This window comes from Pan paniscus, chromosome 20, assembly GCF_029289425.2.
Source record: "Pan paniscus chromosome 20, NHGRI_mPanPan1-v2.0_pri, whole genome shotgun sequence".
In the NCBI taxonomy this organism is placed as follows: Eukaryota; Metazoa; Chordata; class Mammalia; order Primates; family Hominidae; genus Pan; species Pan paniscus.
The window spans coordinates 54448099-54467638 of NC_073269.2; the positions used below are offsets into that span (position 1 = coordinate 54448099).

The 19540-nt window shown below is 49.9% G+C and overlaps 1 protein-coding gene across 2 annotated transcripts in view; it reads right to left on the minus strand.

The window, feature by feature from the left end:
- The window catches only part of TMEM143 (transmembrane protein 143), a 30706-nt gene extending 11166 nt beyond the window's left edge, over positions 1 to 19540 (minus strand). The window contains exons 1-4 of one of the 2 annotated variants that reach the window (XM_003814089.5): positions 19379 to 19540; positions 18772 to 19012; positions 15534 to 15638; positions 1610 to 1804 (exon numbers count right to left, since the gene is read on the minus strand). In XM_003814089.5, coding sequence (XP_003814137.1) covers positions 1610 to 1804; positions 15534 to 15638; positions 18772 to 19012; positions 19379 to 19401 — 564 coding nt within the window. In that variant the 5' untranslated portion in view covers positions 19402 to 19540. The remainder of the gene's footprint in view (positions 1 to 1609; positions 1805 to 15533; positions 15639 to 18771; positions 19013 to 19378) is intronic. The other variant, XM_003814090.5, reaches the window with a different exon arrangement.

Below are 19540 nucleotides of genomic sequence, written 5' to 3' on the forward strand. Positions count from 1 at the left end.
CAGGGCTGTCACATATGGTTGTCCATGTCGTATACTGCACAAGGGCTCATCATCTAACACAGTGCCATTCACGTAGAAGTCATCTTTATTACCATATTTCCTAGAATCTAAGGTGCCACTGACTCTACCCGATTATTTTATGAAGCAACTAAAAACAAAATACGTTGCCAATTAAATGATGTCACACCACCACCTGTAAATTACATCCCAATTTCAGAGATGACAAAACATGACTTTGGAAAAACTGCAGTTTAAAATCACTAAAATGTGGAATTTGGGGAGATTTTAGTATTTTTTATTTCTGCTTTTATTTTTATTTCTATTTTGAGATATTGTCTCACTCTGTCACCCAGGCGGGAGTGCAGTGGCACAATCTCAGCTCACTGCAGCCTCCACCTCCTGGGTCCAAGTGATTCTCGTGCCTCAGCCTCCCAAGTAGCTGGGACTACAGGCACCTGCCACCATGCCTGGCTAATTTTTGTATTTTTAGTAGAGATGGGGTTTCACCATGTTGGCCAGGCTGGTCTCAAACTCCTGACCTCAAATGATCTGCCTACCTCAGCCTCCCAAAGCGCTGGGATTACAGGTGTGAGCCACTGCACCCAGCTGATTTTAGTATTTCTTATAATTTTGTTAGCACTTTGCGTGCTTTTAGGGGCTTGGTTTTTTTTTCTTTTTTTTTTTTTTTTATGTGTCTCTGTGTGTGTGTGTGTGTGTGTGTGTGTGTGTGCGTTTTGTTTTGTTTTTTTGAGACAGGTTCTCAATTTGTCATCCAGGCTGGAGTGCAGCGGCAAGATCATGGCTCACAGCTCACTGCAGCCTTAAACTCCTGGGATCAAATGATCCTCCCACCTCAGCCTCCCGAGTAGCTGGGACTGCAGGCCCGCACCACCATATCCAACTAATTTTTGTATTTTCTGTAGAGACGGGGTCTCCCTGTGTCGCCTAGATGAGTCCGGAACTCCTGGGCTCACGTGATCCTCCTGCCTCGGCCTCCTGAATGCTGGGATTACAGGAATGAGCCACTGAACCTGGCCTTGTATTATACTATTTATTATTACAATTTTGGCAGATGGTGCTAAGTCTCTTGCCCTAAGAGAGCCATATCATATGATACTTTTCCAACAGATGGCAGTGAAGTGACCTGAGAAAGCAGCACCTCCTTTTTTTTTCCAGATGGAGTTTCACTCTTGTTGCCCAGGCTGGAGTGCAATGGCACGATCTCAGCTCACTGCAACTTCCACCTCCCGGGTTCAAGAGATTCTCCTGCCTTAGCCTCCCCGGTAGCTGGGATTACAGGCACCTGCCACCATGCCTGGATAATTTTTTATATTTTTAGTAGAGATGGGGTTTCACCATGTTGGCCAGGCTGGTCTTGAACTCTTGGCCTCAGGTGATCCACCCACCTTGGACTCCCAAACTGCTGGGATTACAGGCTTGAGCCACTGCATCCAGCCAAAAGTAGCACCTTCTCTGAGTTCACCAAGTGCGCCATATGGGCCACAGTCCCGGGCTCAGGACTACAACTCCCAGCAGCCCATGCCTCTCAGAGGCTCTGCCCCACCCTAGAGGCCTCCTGGGAGTTTTGTTCTCCTGGGGAGCCAAGTACCTGGACCTCATCCTGAGGGTGGTGGACCACCAGCGCGTAGGCCAGGGTGTCCTCAGACAGCGGGGAGAAGTTGGCCTGGGCCAGCAGGGGCTCCAGAGCCCGAAGCACCTCCTGCTCATTAGACAGACGCTGGGGATCCGTTAGTGATGGCTGATCGAGGGTCTCCCTGTCAGGGTTGATGGGGTCATATAAGGCCTAAGAGGAGAGTCAGAGAGAAAAAGATGGGATAGGTCTCTGCATGAAGGATTCTAGGGACATCTAAGGACATCCCTCTCCAGATACTTTCATTTATTTACTTATTTATTTATTTATTTTATTGAGATAGAGTCTCGCTCTGTTGCCAGGCTGGAGTGCAGTGTCACGTTCTCGGCTCACTGCAACCTCCACCTCCCGGGTTCAAGCAATTCTCCTGCCTCAGCCTCCCAAGTAGCTGGGACTACAGGCGCACGCCACCATGCCCGGGTAATATATATATATATATTTTTGTATTTTAATAGAGATGAGGTTTCACTGTGTTGCCCAGGCTGGTCTTGAACTCCTGAGCTCAGGCAATATGCCCGCCTCGGCCTCCCAAAGTGCTAAGATTACAGGCATAAGCCACCGTGCCCGGCCTGTGTTTTTTTGTGTTTTGTTTTTGTTTTTTTGAGACGGAGTCTCGCTCTGTCGCCCAGGCTGGAGTGCAGTGGCACAATCTCAGCTCACTGCAACCTCCACCTCCTGGGTTCAAGCGATTCTCCTGTCTCAGCCTCCTGAGTAGCTGGGATTACAGATGCACGCCACCATGCCCGGTTAATTTTTGTATTTTTAGTAGAGAAGGGGTTTCACCATGTTGGTCAGGCTGGTCTCGAACTCCTGACATGTGATCTACCCACCTTGGCCTCCCAAAGTGCTGGGATTACAGGCACGAGCCACCTTGCTCAGCCCTTTTTTCTTTTTCTTTCTCTTTTTTTTGAGATGGAGTCTCGCTCTGTCACCCAGGCTGGAGTACAGTGGTGCAATCTCAGCTCACTGCAACCTCCACCTTCCAGGTTCAAGCAGTTCTCCTGCCTCAGCCTCCTGAGTAGCTGGGATTACAGACACACGCCACCACATTCAGCTAATTTTTATATTTTTAGTGGAGATGGGGTTTCACTATGTTGGCCAGGCTGGACTCGAACTCCTGACCTCAAGTGATGCAACCACCTTGGCCTCCCAAAGTGAGATTACAGACATGAGCCACTGTGCCCGGCAGATTCTTTTCTTATCACACCCATATCCAATCCTTTGGCAAATTCACTTGCTAACCCCCTGAATCTTCTTGAATCCACCCTCCTCTCTATCTCCTTTGCTGCTATCTTCTCACTGAAGCCACCTTCATCTCTCACTTAAACAATTATGTAGGGCTTCTGTTCCCCAACTTTTACTCTTACTACTTTCTTTTTATTTATTTATTTTTTTGAGACAGAGTCTCACTCTGTTGCCCAGGGTGGAGTGCAATGGCACGATCTCAGCTCACTGCAACCTCCACCTCCCAGGTTTAAGCGATTCTCCTGCCTCAGCCTTCTGAGTAGCTGGGACTACAAGCGAGCACCACCACGCCTGGCTAATTTTTTGTATTTTTAGTAGAGACGGGGTTTCACCATATTGGCCAGGCTGGTCTCGAACTCCTGACCTTGTGATCCACCTGCCTTGGCCTCCCAACGAGCTGGGATTACAGGTGTGAGCCACCGCGTTTGGTCTTTTTTTTTTTTTTTTTTTTTTTTAATTAGCCAGGCACAATAGTGCATGCCTGTGGTCCCAGCTACTTGGGAGGTTGAGGTTGGAGGATAACTTGAGCCCAGGAGGTTGAGGCTGCAGTAAACCATGATCATGCCACTCCACTCCAGCCTGGGTGACAGAACGAGACCCTGTCTCAAAAAAAAAAAAAGAAAAAGAGAAAGAGTCAAGCCAAGAAAATCCTCCTCTGAAGTAAGCCCTAGGGCTGTGCCCACATCCTCCAGCCTAGGCTGGTCGAGCAGTTCTGGGACTTACAGAGTGACCTTGAGAAATTCCATTCCCAGGCTGAGCTGCAGTTTGAAAGCTGGAGGAGAAAGAAATCTGCATCGATCAAATGTCCACTGTGAGCCAGATTCTCTTCTGGAAACTTCACATCCTCCTGGGGCTTTGGGCCAGAAACCTGGACATTGCACGTGATCCCTGCTGCTCTCTTCCCTGTCACAATAAATCCTGCCGATTCCACCTTCAAGCAGACCGCACTTCACCCAGCTCTCTCCTCCCCACCCGCCCGATCCCAGTCCATGCCAGCCACCACCATTTCATCCTGCCTGGGGAGCCCAACAGCCTTCTCAATAGTCTCCCCAAATCCTGTAACACACACCATCCCCTGCCAATCGGTTCTTTACACAGCTTCCAGGGAGATCTCGTCAAACAATAAAATAACAACAATCATCATCAATGATAATGGTGCACATTTACATAGCACTTACCGTGTGCCAGGCACAGATTGAAGTATGTTACACGCACATTCTCACAGTGTGAAACTCCTCCTTTACAGATGTGGAAACTGAGGCACAGAGAGGTTAAGTAATTGCCCGAGGTCACATGGCCAGGAAGTGGTGTAACCAGAATGACACATTTGACCATGTCAATCTCCTGCTAAAACCCTTCCAAGGCTTCTACTGCCCTCAGGAATCAGGATCACACTTCCTAGTAGGGCCTGCAAGGCCTCACAGGACCGTAAATCCCCTCGGTCACTCCATACCATCCAGACTGTCTTTAGGTTGGCTGGGCGCGATCGCTCATGCCTGTAATCCCAGTAGTTTGGGAGGCCGAGAGAGGAGGACTGCTTGAGCCCAGGAGTTCGAAACCAGCCTGGGCAACACAGCAAGATCCCATCTCTACCAAAAAAAAAATACATTTATATATATAAAAATTAGCCAGGCGTGGTGGTGCACACCTGTGGTACCAGTTACTCAGGAGGCTGAGGGAGGTGGATTGCTTGAGCCCAGGAGATTAAGTCTATAGTGAGCCATGATCACAGCTTGGCACTCCAGCCTGGGCAACAGAGAAGACCCTGTCTTCAAAACAACAACAACAACAAACCAGATTGGTTTTAGTTCCTCCAGCCACAGAGACTTTGCACATGCTGTTGGAAGACTCTCTCTACACCCTTCCTGCCTCCTTCCCTTTTCACCATTGAAGTCTTACTCTGTCATATTCTAGGTCCATTATCACTATCAAAAAGCCTCGGACAGGGGCAGTGGCTCACGCCTGTAATCCCAACACCTTGGGAGAACAAGGCAGGAAGGACTGCTTAAGGCCAGGAGTTCAAGACCAGCCTGAGCAATGCGGTGAAACCCCGTTGCTACTAAAAATACAAAAAATTAGTTGGGCATGGTGGCGGGCGCCTGTAATCCCAGCTACTCTGGAGGCTGAGCATGGGAATCACTTGAACCCTGGAGGTGGAGGTTGCAGTAAGCTGAGATCGCACCAACTACACTCCAGCCTGGACAACAGAGTGTGTCAGTGTGTGAGTCTCTGGCTCAAAAGAAAAAAGCAGCAGCCTTCCTCTACTCATCAAACTGAGCAGGGCCACCCTGTGTGGTTGGGCAGGATGTACACTGCACAAAGGTACCAGATCTAAGGGCAGACCTGTCCATTTATCATGACAGCCACCCTTCAGATGGAAATAAAGGAACAGAATAGCACCATCCACTAGAACTCCCTGCAGTGAGGAAAATATTCTAGATCTGCACCGTCCAATAAGGTCGACACTGGCCATAGGTGGCTACTGAGCACCTGAAACATGATCAGTATGCTGAGAAACAAAATTTGTAATTTTGTTTTAGTTATGTTAAATTTTAACAGCTAGTGTCTACATTTATTTATTTTTTTTTTTTTTGAGATAGAGTCTCACTCTGTCACCCAGGCTGGAGTGCAATGGCGCAATCTTGACTCACTGCAACCTCCGCCTCCCGGGTTCAAGTGATTCTCCTGCCTCAGACTCCGGAGTAGCTGGGATCACAGGAGCCCACTACCATGCCAGCTAATTTTGTTGTTGTTGTACTTTTTTTTAGTAGAGACGGGGTTTCACTATGTTGGCCAGGCTGGTCTCGAACTCCTGACCTCATGATCCACCCACCTCGGCCTCCCAAAGTGCTGGGATTACAGGCGTGAGCCACTGCGACCGGGCTACATTTAAATTTAATGAAGTTCGTGGCTACTATAACGGACAGTTCCAGGCTAGAGAAAGAGGCACCTTTTTCTAATTTGCACATGGACCCCAGTATAGCAACCAAGGTTCACTCTGTTATCCCCCTGCAGGGCACCATGCCCATCGCCCTCATGGTCTGAACTTAACCATCACTGGGGAGAGCATCTGATTCATGACCGTCCCCACCACCCACGTTCAGCTCCCAGAGCGCATGATGCAGGCCCAGTTTCACTCCTCAGTGAAGACACAGCACCTGGCACCGGGCCTCGCACAAACATCTGCTAAAAGAATGACTTAATTGGTGCCGGGCACAGTGGCTCACGCCTGTAATCCCAGCACTTTGGGAGGCTGAGGCGGGCGGATCATTTGAGGTCAAGAGTTCGAGACCAGCCTGGCCAACATGGTGAAACCCCGTCTCTACTGAAAATACAAAAATTAGCCAGGCATGGTGGTGCGCGCCTGTAGTCCCAGCTACTTGGGAGACTGAGGCAGGAGAATTGCTTGTACTCAGGAGGCGGAGGTTGCAGTGAGCCAACACAGTGCCACTGCACTCCAGCCTGGGAGACAGTGAGACTACGTCTCAAAAAAAAAAAAAAAAAAAAAAAAGAATGACTTAATTGGGTCTTCGTGGCAATTGCTGCTGCCATATTCCACCATCAAGCATTCCCTTGTGGCTGTCACATGCCATCTGTCTACTGAGGACTCCCAGATTTCCATCTGCAGTCCAGATATCTCACTTGAGCTCCAGATTCACACGGCTGGGCGTCTACTCAATACTTCCATACAGATGCCCCATGGGCCTCTCAACACCTCTGCAAGGGCATCCTCTCAAACCCACGATGCCCCAAACCTGCTCCTCTCAGCCTCGTCCCCATCTCAAAAGATGCAACTCCATCCTTCCAGGTGCTCAGGCCCAAAGCCTGGGGGTCATCCTGGAGTCTTCCCTTTCTCACACATCCAACCCATTGGCAAATCGTGATGGCAACACATTCAAAACAGATGCAAAATCTAACTGCTTCTCAACCCTTGGTCTCAGCCACCCTCCTCCCTGGCCTGGGAGCTGTTCTCCCCGCCCCGTCCCCATCCCCAGTGGGTTCCCCAAGCAGCCACCAGAGGGCGCCAGTTTGCACCTACAGCAATTCCAGTCTTTGCTTAGAACGCTCTGCTTAGCCACCGACCCACTCAGTCAAAGCAAAGTCCTCACCACCGCCCCGGGGGGCCCTGCAAGATCTGGCCCCAGGTCCCCCTCCCTCTGCCCTCACCTCCTCTCTCTTTCCTGGGTCGCCAGCCTCTAGCCCCGCAGGCCTCCTGGCTGTTCCTCCACACACCATGCACACTGCTGCCCCAGGGCCTTTGCACGTGGGGTTCCCTCACATCTCCATAGGGCTTGCTCCCCTCTCCTTCAGGTCCCTGCTCAAATGTCCTCTGCTCAGTGAGGTCTTCCTGACCACCTTACCTGAAACTGAAAAACACCCCCTCCCTTGCTTTCCTTTTCTCCTTATTAGGTTTTGAAAAAAAGAAAAATACAGTCATCCCTTGGTATCCATAGGAGATCAGTTCCAGGATGTCCCATGGATATCCAAACCTACAGATGCTCAAGCCCCTGATATAAAATGACATGTCTGCAGCCGGGCGCAGTGGTTTACGCCTGTAATCCCAGCACTTTGAGAGGCCGAGGCGGGCGGATCACGAGTTCAGGAGATCGAGACCATCCTGGCTAACATGATGAAACCCCGTCTCTACTAAAAATACAAAAAATTAGCTGGGCGCGGTGGTGGGCGCCTGTAGTCCCAGCTACTCGGGAGGCTGAGGCAGGAGAATGGTGTGAACCCGGGAGGCGGAGCTTGCAGTGAGCCGAGATCAAGCCACTGCTCTCCAGCCTGGGTGACAGAGTGAGACTCTGTCTCAAAAAAAAAAAAAAACATATCTGCATATAACCTCTGCACATCCCCTCATATACTTTATTTTTATTTTTTTAGAGACAGGGTCTAGCCCTGTCCCCCAGGCTGGAATGCAGTGCTGCAATCATGACTTACTGCAGCTTCAACCTCCCAGGCTCAAGCGATCCTCCTGCCTCAGCCTCCCAAGTAGCTGGGACCACAGGTGTGTGCCACCACGCACAGTTAATTAAAAAAAAAAAATTATGGAGGCCGGGCACGGTGGCTCACACCTGTAATCCCAGCACCTTGGGAGGCCGAGGCGGGCGGATCACTTGAGGCCAGGAGTTCCAGACCAGCCTGGCCAATATGGTGAAACCCCATCTCTACTAAAAATACAAAACCTAGCCAGGCATGGTGGTGCACACCTGTAGTCCCAGCTACTCAGGAGGCTGAGGCAGGAGAATCACTTGAACCCAAGAGGCAGAGGTTGCAGTGAGCCAAGATCACACCACTGCACTGCAGCCTGGGCAACAGAGCAAAAATCTGTCTCAGAAAAAAAAATATATATATTTTGTGGAGACAGAGCCTTACTATGTTGTCCAAGCTGGTCTCAAACTCCTGTCCTCAAATGATCCTCCCACCTCAGCCTCCCAAAGTGTTAGAGTTACAGGCATAAGCCACTGTGCCTGGCCATGTATACTTTAAATAATCATCTCTCTCTAGATTACTTATAACACCAAATACAATGAAAACGTTATGTAAATAGTTGTAATGCTACATTGTTCAGAGAATAGTGACAAGGGAAAAAAAAAGTCTGTACATGTTCACTATTGATGCAATTTTTTTCCCAAATATTTTTTATCCACAGTTGGTTGAATTCACAGATGCAGAACCCATGGATATGGAGGGCTGACTGTGCAAGACACCACTTACATCTGAATTTCAGATCAACGACAAACTTTTTTTTTTTTTTTAAAACGGGGTCTCACTCTGTTGCCCAGGCTGGAGTGCAGTGGTGTGATCTCGGCTCACTGCAACCTCTGCCTCCTGGGTGCAAGCAATTCTCCTGCCTCAGCCTCCACAGTAGCTGGGATTACAGGCGCCCGCCACCATGCCCAGCTAATTTTTTTTTTGTATTTTAGTAGAGACGGGCTTTCACCAGGTTGGCCAGGCTGGTCTCGAACTCCTGACCTCAAGCAATCCACCCGCCTTGGCCTCCTAAAGTGCTGGGTTTACAGGTGTGAGCCACCATGCCCGGCCCAACAACAAACGATTTTTTTAGTTTAACTACATCCCATGCAATATTGGATGACTGTATTGCATAGGACACACTTCCACTGTACTAAAAAATTACACATAGTTTATCTGAAATTCAAATTTACTGGGTATAATGAGTTGAATGTTGTCCCCTAAAAATTTACATCCCTTTGGAACCTCAGAATATGATCTCATTCAGAAATAGGGTCTTTGCAGGTAGAATTAAGGTAAAGATACAGATGAGATCATACTAAATTAGGGTGGAACCTAAATCCAATGAGAGTGTCCTTATAAGAGACAGAAAAGGACACACATAGGACACCGAGAAGGCAGCCACAGGAAGATGGAGACAGGGGTTGGAGTGACTCATCTACAAGCCAAGGAGCACCAAGGGTTGCTGGCAGCTACAGGAAGCCAGGAGAGACACCATAGATGCTTTCCCCTCAGGGCCTCCACAAGGAAACATCTTTTAATACATTTCACTTCTTTTTTTTTTGAGACATAGTCTCACTCTGTTGCCCAGACTGGAGTGCAGTGGTGCGATCTTGGCTCACTGCAGCCTCCGCCTCCCGGGTTCAAGTAATTATCCTGCCTCAGCCTCCGGAGTAGCTGGGATCACAGGCATGTGCCACCACACCCAGCTAATTTTTGTATTTTTAGTAGAGTCGGGGTTTCACCATGTTGGCCAGATTGGTCTCGAAATCCTGACCTCATGTGATCCACCTGCCTCGGCCTCCCAAAGTGCTGGGATTATAGGCGTGAGCCACCGCGCCCAGACTTTTTCTTTTCTTTTTTTTTTTTTGAGACAGAGTCTTGCTCTGTCACCCAGGCTGGAGTGCAGTGGTGCGATCTCAGCTCACTGCAGCCTCCGCCTCCTGGGTGCAAGTGATTCTCCTACCTCAGCCTCCCGAGTAGCTGGGACTATAGGCACCCACCACCACACCCAGCTAATTTTTGTATTTTCAGTAAAGACGGGGTTTCACCATGTTGGCCAAGCTGCTCTCGAACTCCTGACCTTAAGTGATCCGCCCACCTCGGCCTCTCAAAGTGCTGGAATAACAAGCGTGAGTCACTGTGCCCGGCCAAATTTCACTTCTGTACCTTGTTGCTGGTCTCTTCCTCAGTAGAACAGAGCCTGTGAGGTACATCTGTCATGCTGTCCACTGTCTCCCAGAGCCTCGAGCCATTCCAGAGACACAGTAGGTGCTCAATAAATATTTACTGAGCGAACTCAATGAATGAATGAATCAGCAAAAAAAGATCAGAGAGAGGTCACCCGCCAAGGTCACCCGCACCACTAGTGAACAACCAAGCTATTGTTTGAACCGAGGCTATGCTGCTTCTTTCCCTGCCCAGGCCACATCTTCAAAGGACTTAAGTCATCAGCAAATGGTCACCCAGCGGGCCTCACCCACCTCTGCCACTTCTACCCTGCCCCTGCCTCTGTTTAAAATCTCCTGCCTGGGAGATATATGCTTATTCACTTATGTTCTTTCTACATTTCTATATATTTATACATTTCTATAATAAAATAGGCTTTTTTTAACTTTTTTTTTTTAAGAGTCTCGCTCTGTCACCCAGGCTGGAGTGCAGTGGCGTGATCTTGGCTCACTGCAACCTCCACCTCCCGGGTTCAAGTGATTCTCATGGTTCAAGTGATTCTCATGCCTCAGCTTCCTGAGTAGCTGGGACTACGGGCACCCCCCACCACAACCGGTTGATTTTTATATATTTAGTACAGACAGTTTCACCATGTTTGCCAGACTGGTCTCGAACTCCTGGGCTCAAGTGATCCGCCTACCTCGGCCTCCCAAAGTGCTCAGATCACAGACAAGAGATACCAAGCCCAGCCTTAACTTTTAAAAAAATAGAAAAAGAAAAAAACAACCTTGGCTCCAGAGGCCATAGGTGCCCTGTGGAAGAGCTTGGAGGCAGGCAGACGGGGGCTTGATCTCGACTCCACCAATTATGAACTGTGTGATCCTGGGCACAACCCGGGCCCTCTGAGACATTCAGTTTCTCCATGTATGAATGGGCTGATGGCGGCTGCCTCTCCGTACTGCAGGAAGGAGTCAATAAGCCAGACACAGCAAGCGCTCAGCAACAAGGGGCTGTGATGGCCACTGTTGCTGGGGTTGTTATTATTCAAAGCAAAGTGCGGAGCTGCAGAAGGCAATGGTGGGATGCGGCAAGGGGTGAATGCAGCAGGCCTGGGTTGTCCAAACCCCGCACATTCCAAAGAAAGGACCGGCCCTGGACCAGCTTCTGGGAGGGAACCTCTAAGCCCTTGCAATGTCCTGACTGATAAGAGTGTCTTGGTTTACCTGGGGCCTGGGGCCACACTGGATGCTGTGTGTTAATGTTGTCATCTATGGTCAGGGCCTGGAGCCACTGAGCGTCAGTTTGACCTCGGAGGGGCTGGAGTCTCAGGTCAGCCACCATGCATATGTGACTGACCCCCAGTAAAAACCCTGGCCACCCAGGCTTACAGGAGCGTCCCTGGTTGGCAGTACTGCTTGCGTGTTGTCACACATCTTGCTGGGAGAATTAAGTGCCGTCCATGACTCCACCGGGAGAGGACAGCTGGACGCTCACGCCTGGTCTGTCTTGGATTCTGCCCCATGTGCCTTTTTCCTTTTTTTTTTTTTTTTTTTTTTTTGGGACGGAGTCTCACTCTGCTGCCCAGGCTGGAGTGCAGTGGCACAATCTCGGCTCACTGCAACCTCCGCCTCCTGGGTTCAAGTGATTCTCCTTCCTCAGCCTCCTGAGTAGCTGGGATTACAGCTACTGGGATTACAGCGCCACCATGCCCAGCTAATTTTTGTACTTTTAGTAGAGACAGGGTTTCACCATATTGGCCGGGATGGTCTCGATCTCCTGACCTCGTGATCTGCCAGCCTTGGCCTCCCAAAGTGCTGGGATTACAGGCGTGAGTCACCACGCCCGGCCCTCCTTTTTTTTTTTTTTTTTTTGAGACAGAATTTTGCTCTGTCACCCAGGCTGGATAGTGCAGTGGCAAAATCTCAGCTCACTGCAACCTCCGCCTCCCGGGTTCAAGCGATCTCCTGTCTCAGCCTCCCAAGTAGCTGGGATTATAGACATGCGCTACCAGGCCCAGCTAATTTTTTTTTTTTTTTTTTTTTTTTTGAGATGGAGTTTCACTCTTATTGCCCAGGCTGGAGTGCAATGGTGCGATCTTGGCTCACTGCAACCTCCTCCTCCCAGGTTCAAGCAATTCTCCTGCCTCAGCCTCCCGAGTAGCTGGGATTACAGGCATGCACCATCACACCCGGCTAATTTTGTATTTTTAGTAGAGACGGGGTTTCTCCATGTTGAGGCTGGTCTCGAACTCCTGACCTCAGGTGATCCGCCCGCCTCAGCCTCCCAAAGTGTTGGGATTACAGGCGTGAGCCACAGCACCTGGCCTTTTTTTTTTTTTTTTTTTTTGAGATGGAGTCTCACTCTGTCACCCAGGCTGGAGTGCAGTGGCGCGATCTCGGTTCACTGCAAGCTCCGCCACCTGGGTTCAAGCGATTCTCCTGCCTCAGCCTCCTGAGTAGCTGGGATGACAGGCACATGCCACCACACCTGGCTAATTTTTGTATTTTTAGTAGATATGGGGATTCATCATGTTGGTCAGGCTGGTAATTTCTGTATTTGCAGTAGAGACAGGGTTTCGTCATGCTGGCAAGGCTGGTCTCGAACTCCTGACTTCAGCTGATCCACCTGCCTTGGCCACCCAAAGTGCTAGGATTACAGGCGTGAGTCACCGCGCCCGGCAGTACTACCATCTATTAATAGATCCTCCCACAGCAGTTTCTCAGCCCAGACCTCTCCCTTCACCTCCAGATCCACATATTCAAGTCCATCTTTCTTTTTTTTTTTTTTTTTTCTGAGACGGAGTCTCACTCTATCGCCCAGACTGGAGTGCAGTGGCGCAATCTTGGCTCACTGCAAGCTCCGCCTCCCGGGTTCACGTGATTCTCCTGCCTCAGCCTCCCGAGTAGCTGGGACTACAGGCGCCCGCCACCACGCCCGGCTAATTTTTTTTTGTATTTTTAGTAGAGACAGGGTTTCACCGTGTTAGACAGGATGGTCTCGATCTCCTGACCTCATGATCCGCCTGCCTTGTCCTCCCAAAGTGCTGGGATTACAGGCATGAGCCACCACGCCTGGCCTCAAGTCCATCTTTCTACCTGCCTTTCTAAAAGGCAGCTCAATGGATAAAGAAAATATGGTCTATATACACCATGGAATACTACTCAGCCATAAAAAGGAACAAAATAATGTCTCTTGCAGTAATTGGATGGAGTTGGAAGGCCATTATTCTAAGTCAAATAACTCAGGAATGGAAAACCAAATAGCCGTATTCTCACTTATAAGTGGAAGCTAAGTAAGCTATGTGGGTGCGAAGATACACAGAGTGATATAATGGAATTTGGGGACTCAGGGAGGGGGGTTGGGATGGGGGTGAGGGACTACACATTGGGTATAGTGTACACTGCTCTAGTGATGGGCACACCAAAATCTCAGAATGCACCACTATAGAATTCATCCATGTAACCAAAAAGCACATGTACCCCAAAAACTACTGAAATAAAAAAATTTTTAATTAAAAAAGAATGGGCCAGGTGTGGTGGCTCACGTCTGTAATCCCAACACTTTGGGAGGCCAAGGCAGGTAGATCACGAGGTCGGGAGTTCAAGAACAGCCTGAGCAACATGGTGAAACCCCATCTCTACTAAAAATACAAAAATTAGCCAGGCGTACTGACACATGCCTGTAATCCTGGCTATTTGGGGGACTGAGGCACAAGAATCACTTCAACCCGGAAGACAGAGGTTGCAGTGAGCCAAGATCCCACCATTGCACTCTAGCCTGGGCAGCGGAGTGAGACTCTGTCTCAGAAAAAAAAAAAAAAAAAATTAGAATAAATAAATTCATAAATAAATGGTAGCTCAAATTCTTAAGTCCAAAACTGAGCTCTCAGTCCTCCCTGCAGATCTTTCTCCCCATCCCACCATGGTCTCCCCCATCCCAGTAAATGGCAGCTCCATCCTCCAGGAGGCTCAGGCCAGAACTGCTGGAGACGCACCCCTACTCCTCTCTCTTCCTCCCCAGAACACCCCCACAGCCAGCACATCAGCAAAACGCTGATGCCTTCCAACATAACCAGCATCTGACCGTTTTTCACCATTTCCATCGCTATTACCCTTGTCGGAGCTTCCATTATCTCTCCCCTAGACAAATATAATAGACTCTTTCATAGATGTCCCTGCCTCTGATAGTCTGTTCCCTACACTGCAGCCAGAGAAATCCTGTTAACACCTAAATCCGCTGCTCACATCTCTCCTCAGCTCAGAGCCCTCCCATGGCTCCCGGCTCACTCAGAGTCAAAGCAAGGTCTTCGGCCTGGCACAGTGGCTCACGCCTGTAATCCCAACACTTTGGGAGGCCAAGGCGGGTGGATCACTTGAGGTCAGGAATTCAAGACCACCCTGGCCAACATGGTGAAACCCCGTCTCTACAAAAAGTACAAAAATTAGCAGGGGGAAGTGGTGGACGCCTGTGGTCCCAGCTACTCAGGAGGCTGAGGGAGGAGAATCGCTTGAACTGGGGAGGCGGAGGTTTGCTGTGAGCTGAGATCGCACCACTGCACTCCAGCCTGGGCAACAGAACAAAAACTCCATCTCAGAAACAAAAACAAACAAACAAAAAAACAAAGCAAGGTCCTCACGGTGGCCCACAAGGCCCAGTACGATCTGTCCCCATCCCCTCTGCCCTCATATCCCACCCTCCCCGCACATTCACTCTCCTGCAGCCACAGTGGCCTCCTCACTGTTCAATACTCCAGGCCCCCGCTCACCTCAGGGCCTTTGCACTTGCTCTTCCATCTGCCAGGAACATCCTCCCCCAGGCATTCATCAGGCTCGTTCCCCCTCTTCACTAAGCCTTTAGCCCACATGTCACCTCCTTGGGGAGCCCTTCCTCACCCACTCCGTCTGAAACAGGCCCCATCTCACCCCTCTTTGTTTTTTTTTTTTTTTTGAGACAGAGTTTCCCTCAGTCGCCCAGGCTGGAGTGCAGTGGCGCAATCTTGGCTCACTGCAAGCTCCGCCTCCCAGGTTCATGCCATTCTCCTGCCTCAGCCTCCCGAGTAGCTGGAACTACAGTCGCCCCCCACCACGACCAGCTAATTTTTTTGTATTTTTAGTAGAGACGAGGTTTCACCGTGTTAGCCAGGATGGTCTCGATCTCCTGACCTTGTGATCCACCCGCCTCAGCCTCCCAAAGTGCTGGGATTACAGGCGTGAGCCACCGCGCCCGACCCATCTCATCCCTCTTTATCTCACTACTCCGCCTCATTGTTCATGGCACTTATCACCACCAGGCATCATATTTTATATTTATTTGATTCCTCGTCTCCCCAGTTGGAATGTTGGCTCCATGAGGGCGTCACTTCACCTGTCATGTTCACTGTTGAATCCCCAGCACTTAAAATAAGGGCCAGGCTCCAAGAAGGTGTCAGGGAATGTTTGCTAAATGAGCGGATGCGCGAACAAGCACCACAGGGCTGGAAGGGCCCCGTCCTCACCTGCAGCCGGGCCAGGATTTGGTGGTAGTGGAACAGGGTGCAGAAGTCCACGTGGGCGGAGAACGCCTCCAAAGCCGCCTTCTCTGCCGGACTCGAGTGGAATTCCTGTTACCTCAGGAAGCAAAACTTCTCTGTAGGCCTTTTCCCCTTCCCCGAGGGAAAGAATTCTTTCCCTGGCTGCCTAACTACACAATCAGAGCTCTGGACTTTGAAGTTTTGTTCTGGGGCCGGGCGCAGTGTCTCGCACCTGTAATCCCAGCACTTTGGGAGGCCGAGGCAGTGGATCACTTGAAGTCAGGAGTTCAAGACCAGCGTGGCCAACATGGTGAAATCCTGTCTCTACTAAAAATACAAAAATTAGCCGGGTGTGATGGCATGCACCTGTAGTCCCAGCTACTCAGGAGGCTGAAGCTGGAGAATTGCTTGAACCAGGGAGGCGGAGGCTGCAGTGAGTCGAGATCGTGCCACTGCCCTCCAGACTAGACAACATCAAGACTCTGTCTCAAAAAAAAAAAAAAAAAAAAAAAAAGTTTTGTTTTGGTTGGGTGGGGGCTGACCAATTTTACTGAAACTGAGGCAGCCAAATATAGTGAAAAACTATACTGGGCTTAAAAAGCTGGAGGTTCAAGTTTTTGCTTTGACATTTCCTAGCCAATACACACACACACAATTCCAGGAACGGTTTGACAGTGTAATATCATCCTCCAGAAGTAGATGGAATTATTATTATTATTATTATGTTGAGACAGAGTCTCGTTCTGTCACCCAGGCTGGAGCTCAGTTGTGCAATCTCTGCTCACTGCATCTTCAACCTCCTGGGATCAAGCGATCCTCCCACCTCAGCCTCCTGAGTAGCTAAGACTACAGGTGCCCACCACCATGCCTGGCGAATTTTTTTCAATTTTTTGTAAAGGTGGAGTCTCACTATATTGCCCAGGCTGGTCTGAACTCCTGTGCTCCAGCAATCCTCCCATCTCAGCCTCCCAAAGTGCTGGGAGGCTGAGCCACCATACCCCCAAGGTTGATGGAATTATAACTCCCATTTGTCAGTGGGAGAAACTGAGGCTCTGGAAAAGTCATTTGGTAAGGGCTGCAGTGTCTGTGGGAAATGACTGCAATCTAGGCCTGTCTGACTCCAGGGTACACATTGAACCATTTCCTTTTTTTTTTTTTGAGAAGGAGTCTCACTCTGTTGCCAAGGCTGGAGTGCAGCGGCCATGATCTCAGCTCACTGCAACCTCTTCCTCCATGGTTCAAGCAATTCTGCCTCAGCCTTCTAAGTAACTGGGATTATAGGCGCCTGCCACCACGCCTAGCTAATTTTTGTACTTTTAATAGAGACGGGGTTTCACCATGTTGGCCAGGCTGGTCTCAAACTCATGACCTCAGGTGATCCACCTGCATCGACTTCCCAAAGTGCTGGGATTACTGGTGTGAGCCACCATGCCTGGCCTTGAACCACTTCTTCTTCTTTTTTTTTTTTTGAGATGGAGTCTTGCTCTGTTGCCCAGACTGGAGTGCAGTGGCACGATCTCGGCTCACTGCAAGCTCCGCTTCCCGGGTTCACACCATTCTCCTGCCTCACCTCCCAAGTAGCTGGGACTACAGGCGCCTGCCACCTCGCCCGGCTAATTTTTTGTATTTTTAGTAGAGACGGTTTCATCGTGTTAGCCAGGATGGTCTCAATCTCCTGACCTCGTGATCTGCCCGCCTCGGCCTCCCAAAGTGCTGGGATTACGGGCGTGAGCCACCGCGCCTGGCCTTGAACCACTTCTTTATGTTTCCTATCTCAATGTCCTGGGTAATTGTCTTCACTTCTCTGAGCCTCAGTTTCCTCACTGGCAACAGAGGATTACATGCTCTTTCTCAGAGGGCTACAGTGAGAATTTGATGAGATTACACATGTCCTATATACACATGTGTTTACATATATGTGCATATATTTGTATATTTATGTGTGTATATTTGTGTACTTTTGTGTGCATATATTTGTGTGTGTGTGTATTTGTGTGTGTGTATTTGTGTGTGTATTTGTGTGTGTGCATTTGTATGTGTATATTTGTGTATTTGTGTACACATATTTGTGTATTTGTGTGTGTACTTGTATGCATATACTTGTGTGTATTTGTGTGTGTATCAAGTCCAGCACAGAATTGAGTACATACAGTAGGTGTTCAGTAAATAAATGTTAAATTAATGAATGATGGTGGGGTGTGGTGGCTCATACCTGTAATCTCAGCACTTTGGGAAGCCAAGGTGGGCAGATCACTTGAGGCCAGGAGTTCGAGACCAGCCTGGCCAACATGGCAATACCCTGTCTCTACTAAAAATACAAAAATTAGCCAGGCAAGAGTCCCAGCCTCTCGGGGGCTGAGGAAGGAGGATCACTTGAGTCCAGGAGGCAGAGGTTGCAGTGAGCTGAGATTGTGCCACTGCACTCCAGTCTGGGCAACAGAGTGAGACCCTGTCTCACAAAAATAAATAAAGAAAAATAAATGAATAATAATCCTCAAAATCCTCAATAATGACAATGATGATGATGGTGGCAATAAGACCTCAGGTTCTAGAGTGAGATCAAGACTAGGATGAGGTGAATATGGCACCCAAGGGTGCAAAATTTAACGGGGCACTCACTCTTAGGGTCAAGCGAGTGCCTTACTTGCCTAACCCTAGTCCTGGGCCAGCTCTGGAGTCAGACCACTTTGGTTCAAATCTAAGCCACTATGTTGTGGCCTTGGGTAAGTCACTTTCCTTCCCTATGCTTCCATTATCTCATCTGTAAAATGGGGATGATGGTGGTATCTCTCTTACTGATGATTCAACAATACATGAAAAATGTCTGGCACAGTGCCATGGAGTCAGAGCTCAAATTGTGTGATAATAATTATGATTACAGCGTTGTGACTTTATAGGTACAATTATTATCAGGTAGTAGAAATAGTAATGATGAGGATGATTACTATACCCATCTTAAAGAGGGAAAAACCATGCCCCAGAGAGTGCCTGTTCAAGCCCTCAGAACAAGCCAGAGTTGGGAATGGATGCTGCGTCTGCATCTCGGAGACCTGGCTCCTGCATTCCAGCTCATCTCCCGCCCACTAGGGAAACACGAAGGGACCCGGGAACTACAACTCCCAGGAGGCGCCAGGGCAGCTCTCTGCAGCAACTAGGGCCCTGCCGCCGCGAAGCCTGCTGGGAGCCGTAGTCCCCAGGCTCTTGGGCCCGGGACAGGCGGTACCTGTATTAGGAGGCGGAGCAGCTGCTCCTTGGAGAAGGGAATGAAGCGCTCGCGGTACTGCTGGGCCCAGTCGCGGGGCTCCCTGGGGTTCCACATCTTGCGATACTCCCCCATTTTGGCTGCCAGCGATGAGAGGGCCCGGGGGGGCCCGAGGAGCGCGGGCAACAGTGGCCATACTCGGACCCTGGACCCCCAGACCCCCCGGGTCACATGCAGCATGGCTAGACCCTTTCCCCGGAGCCTAAACAGAGGGAAATGGGCAGGGGTCAAAGGCCATCTAGAGGAAAAGCGCCCTCTCCACCTCCACGTCCCACCCTCCAGAAGCCGTCTCTACCCCAGGCAGGGCGCAGAGCCCATCCGCTCGCCTTGAAGCCCCTGTTGCCTGTCCCCTTCCCACACTGCTCAGTTGGCCTGGGTCCCAGACAGGGGTCAGAGGTCTTAGGTTCTGGGGCGTTTTTCAGGCCCAGAGACCCTGTAGTGGTACAACGTTTCTTTGGGGTCTAGACAGCGAGGTAGATCTTAGGAGAGCAGGAAATGCTCGGAAAGGTTACCTAGGGGGTGCAGGGCCGCCCTCCCTGGCCATGCAATCCCCCGATTTCTCCCTCACCTTAGCCAAAGCTCGACTGTCATTGAGCCTCCTGCGCATGTGCAGGAGGGCGTCCTGGGCTCCCGAAGTTCGGCTTCACCCAGCAGTAAAACGCATGCGCAAAGCTTCGGTCAATGCGGGCTGTCCATTTCTCACCGCCGACTCCCTACATCAACTACGCAT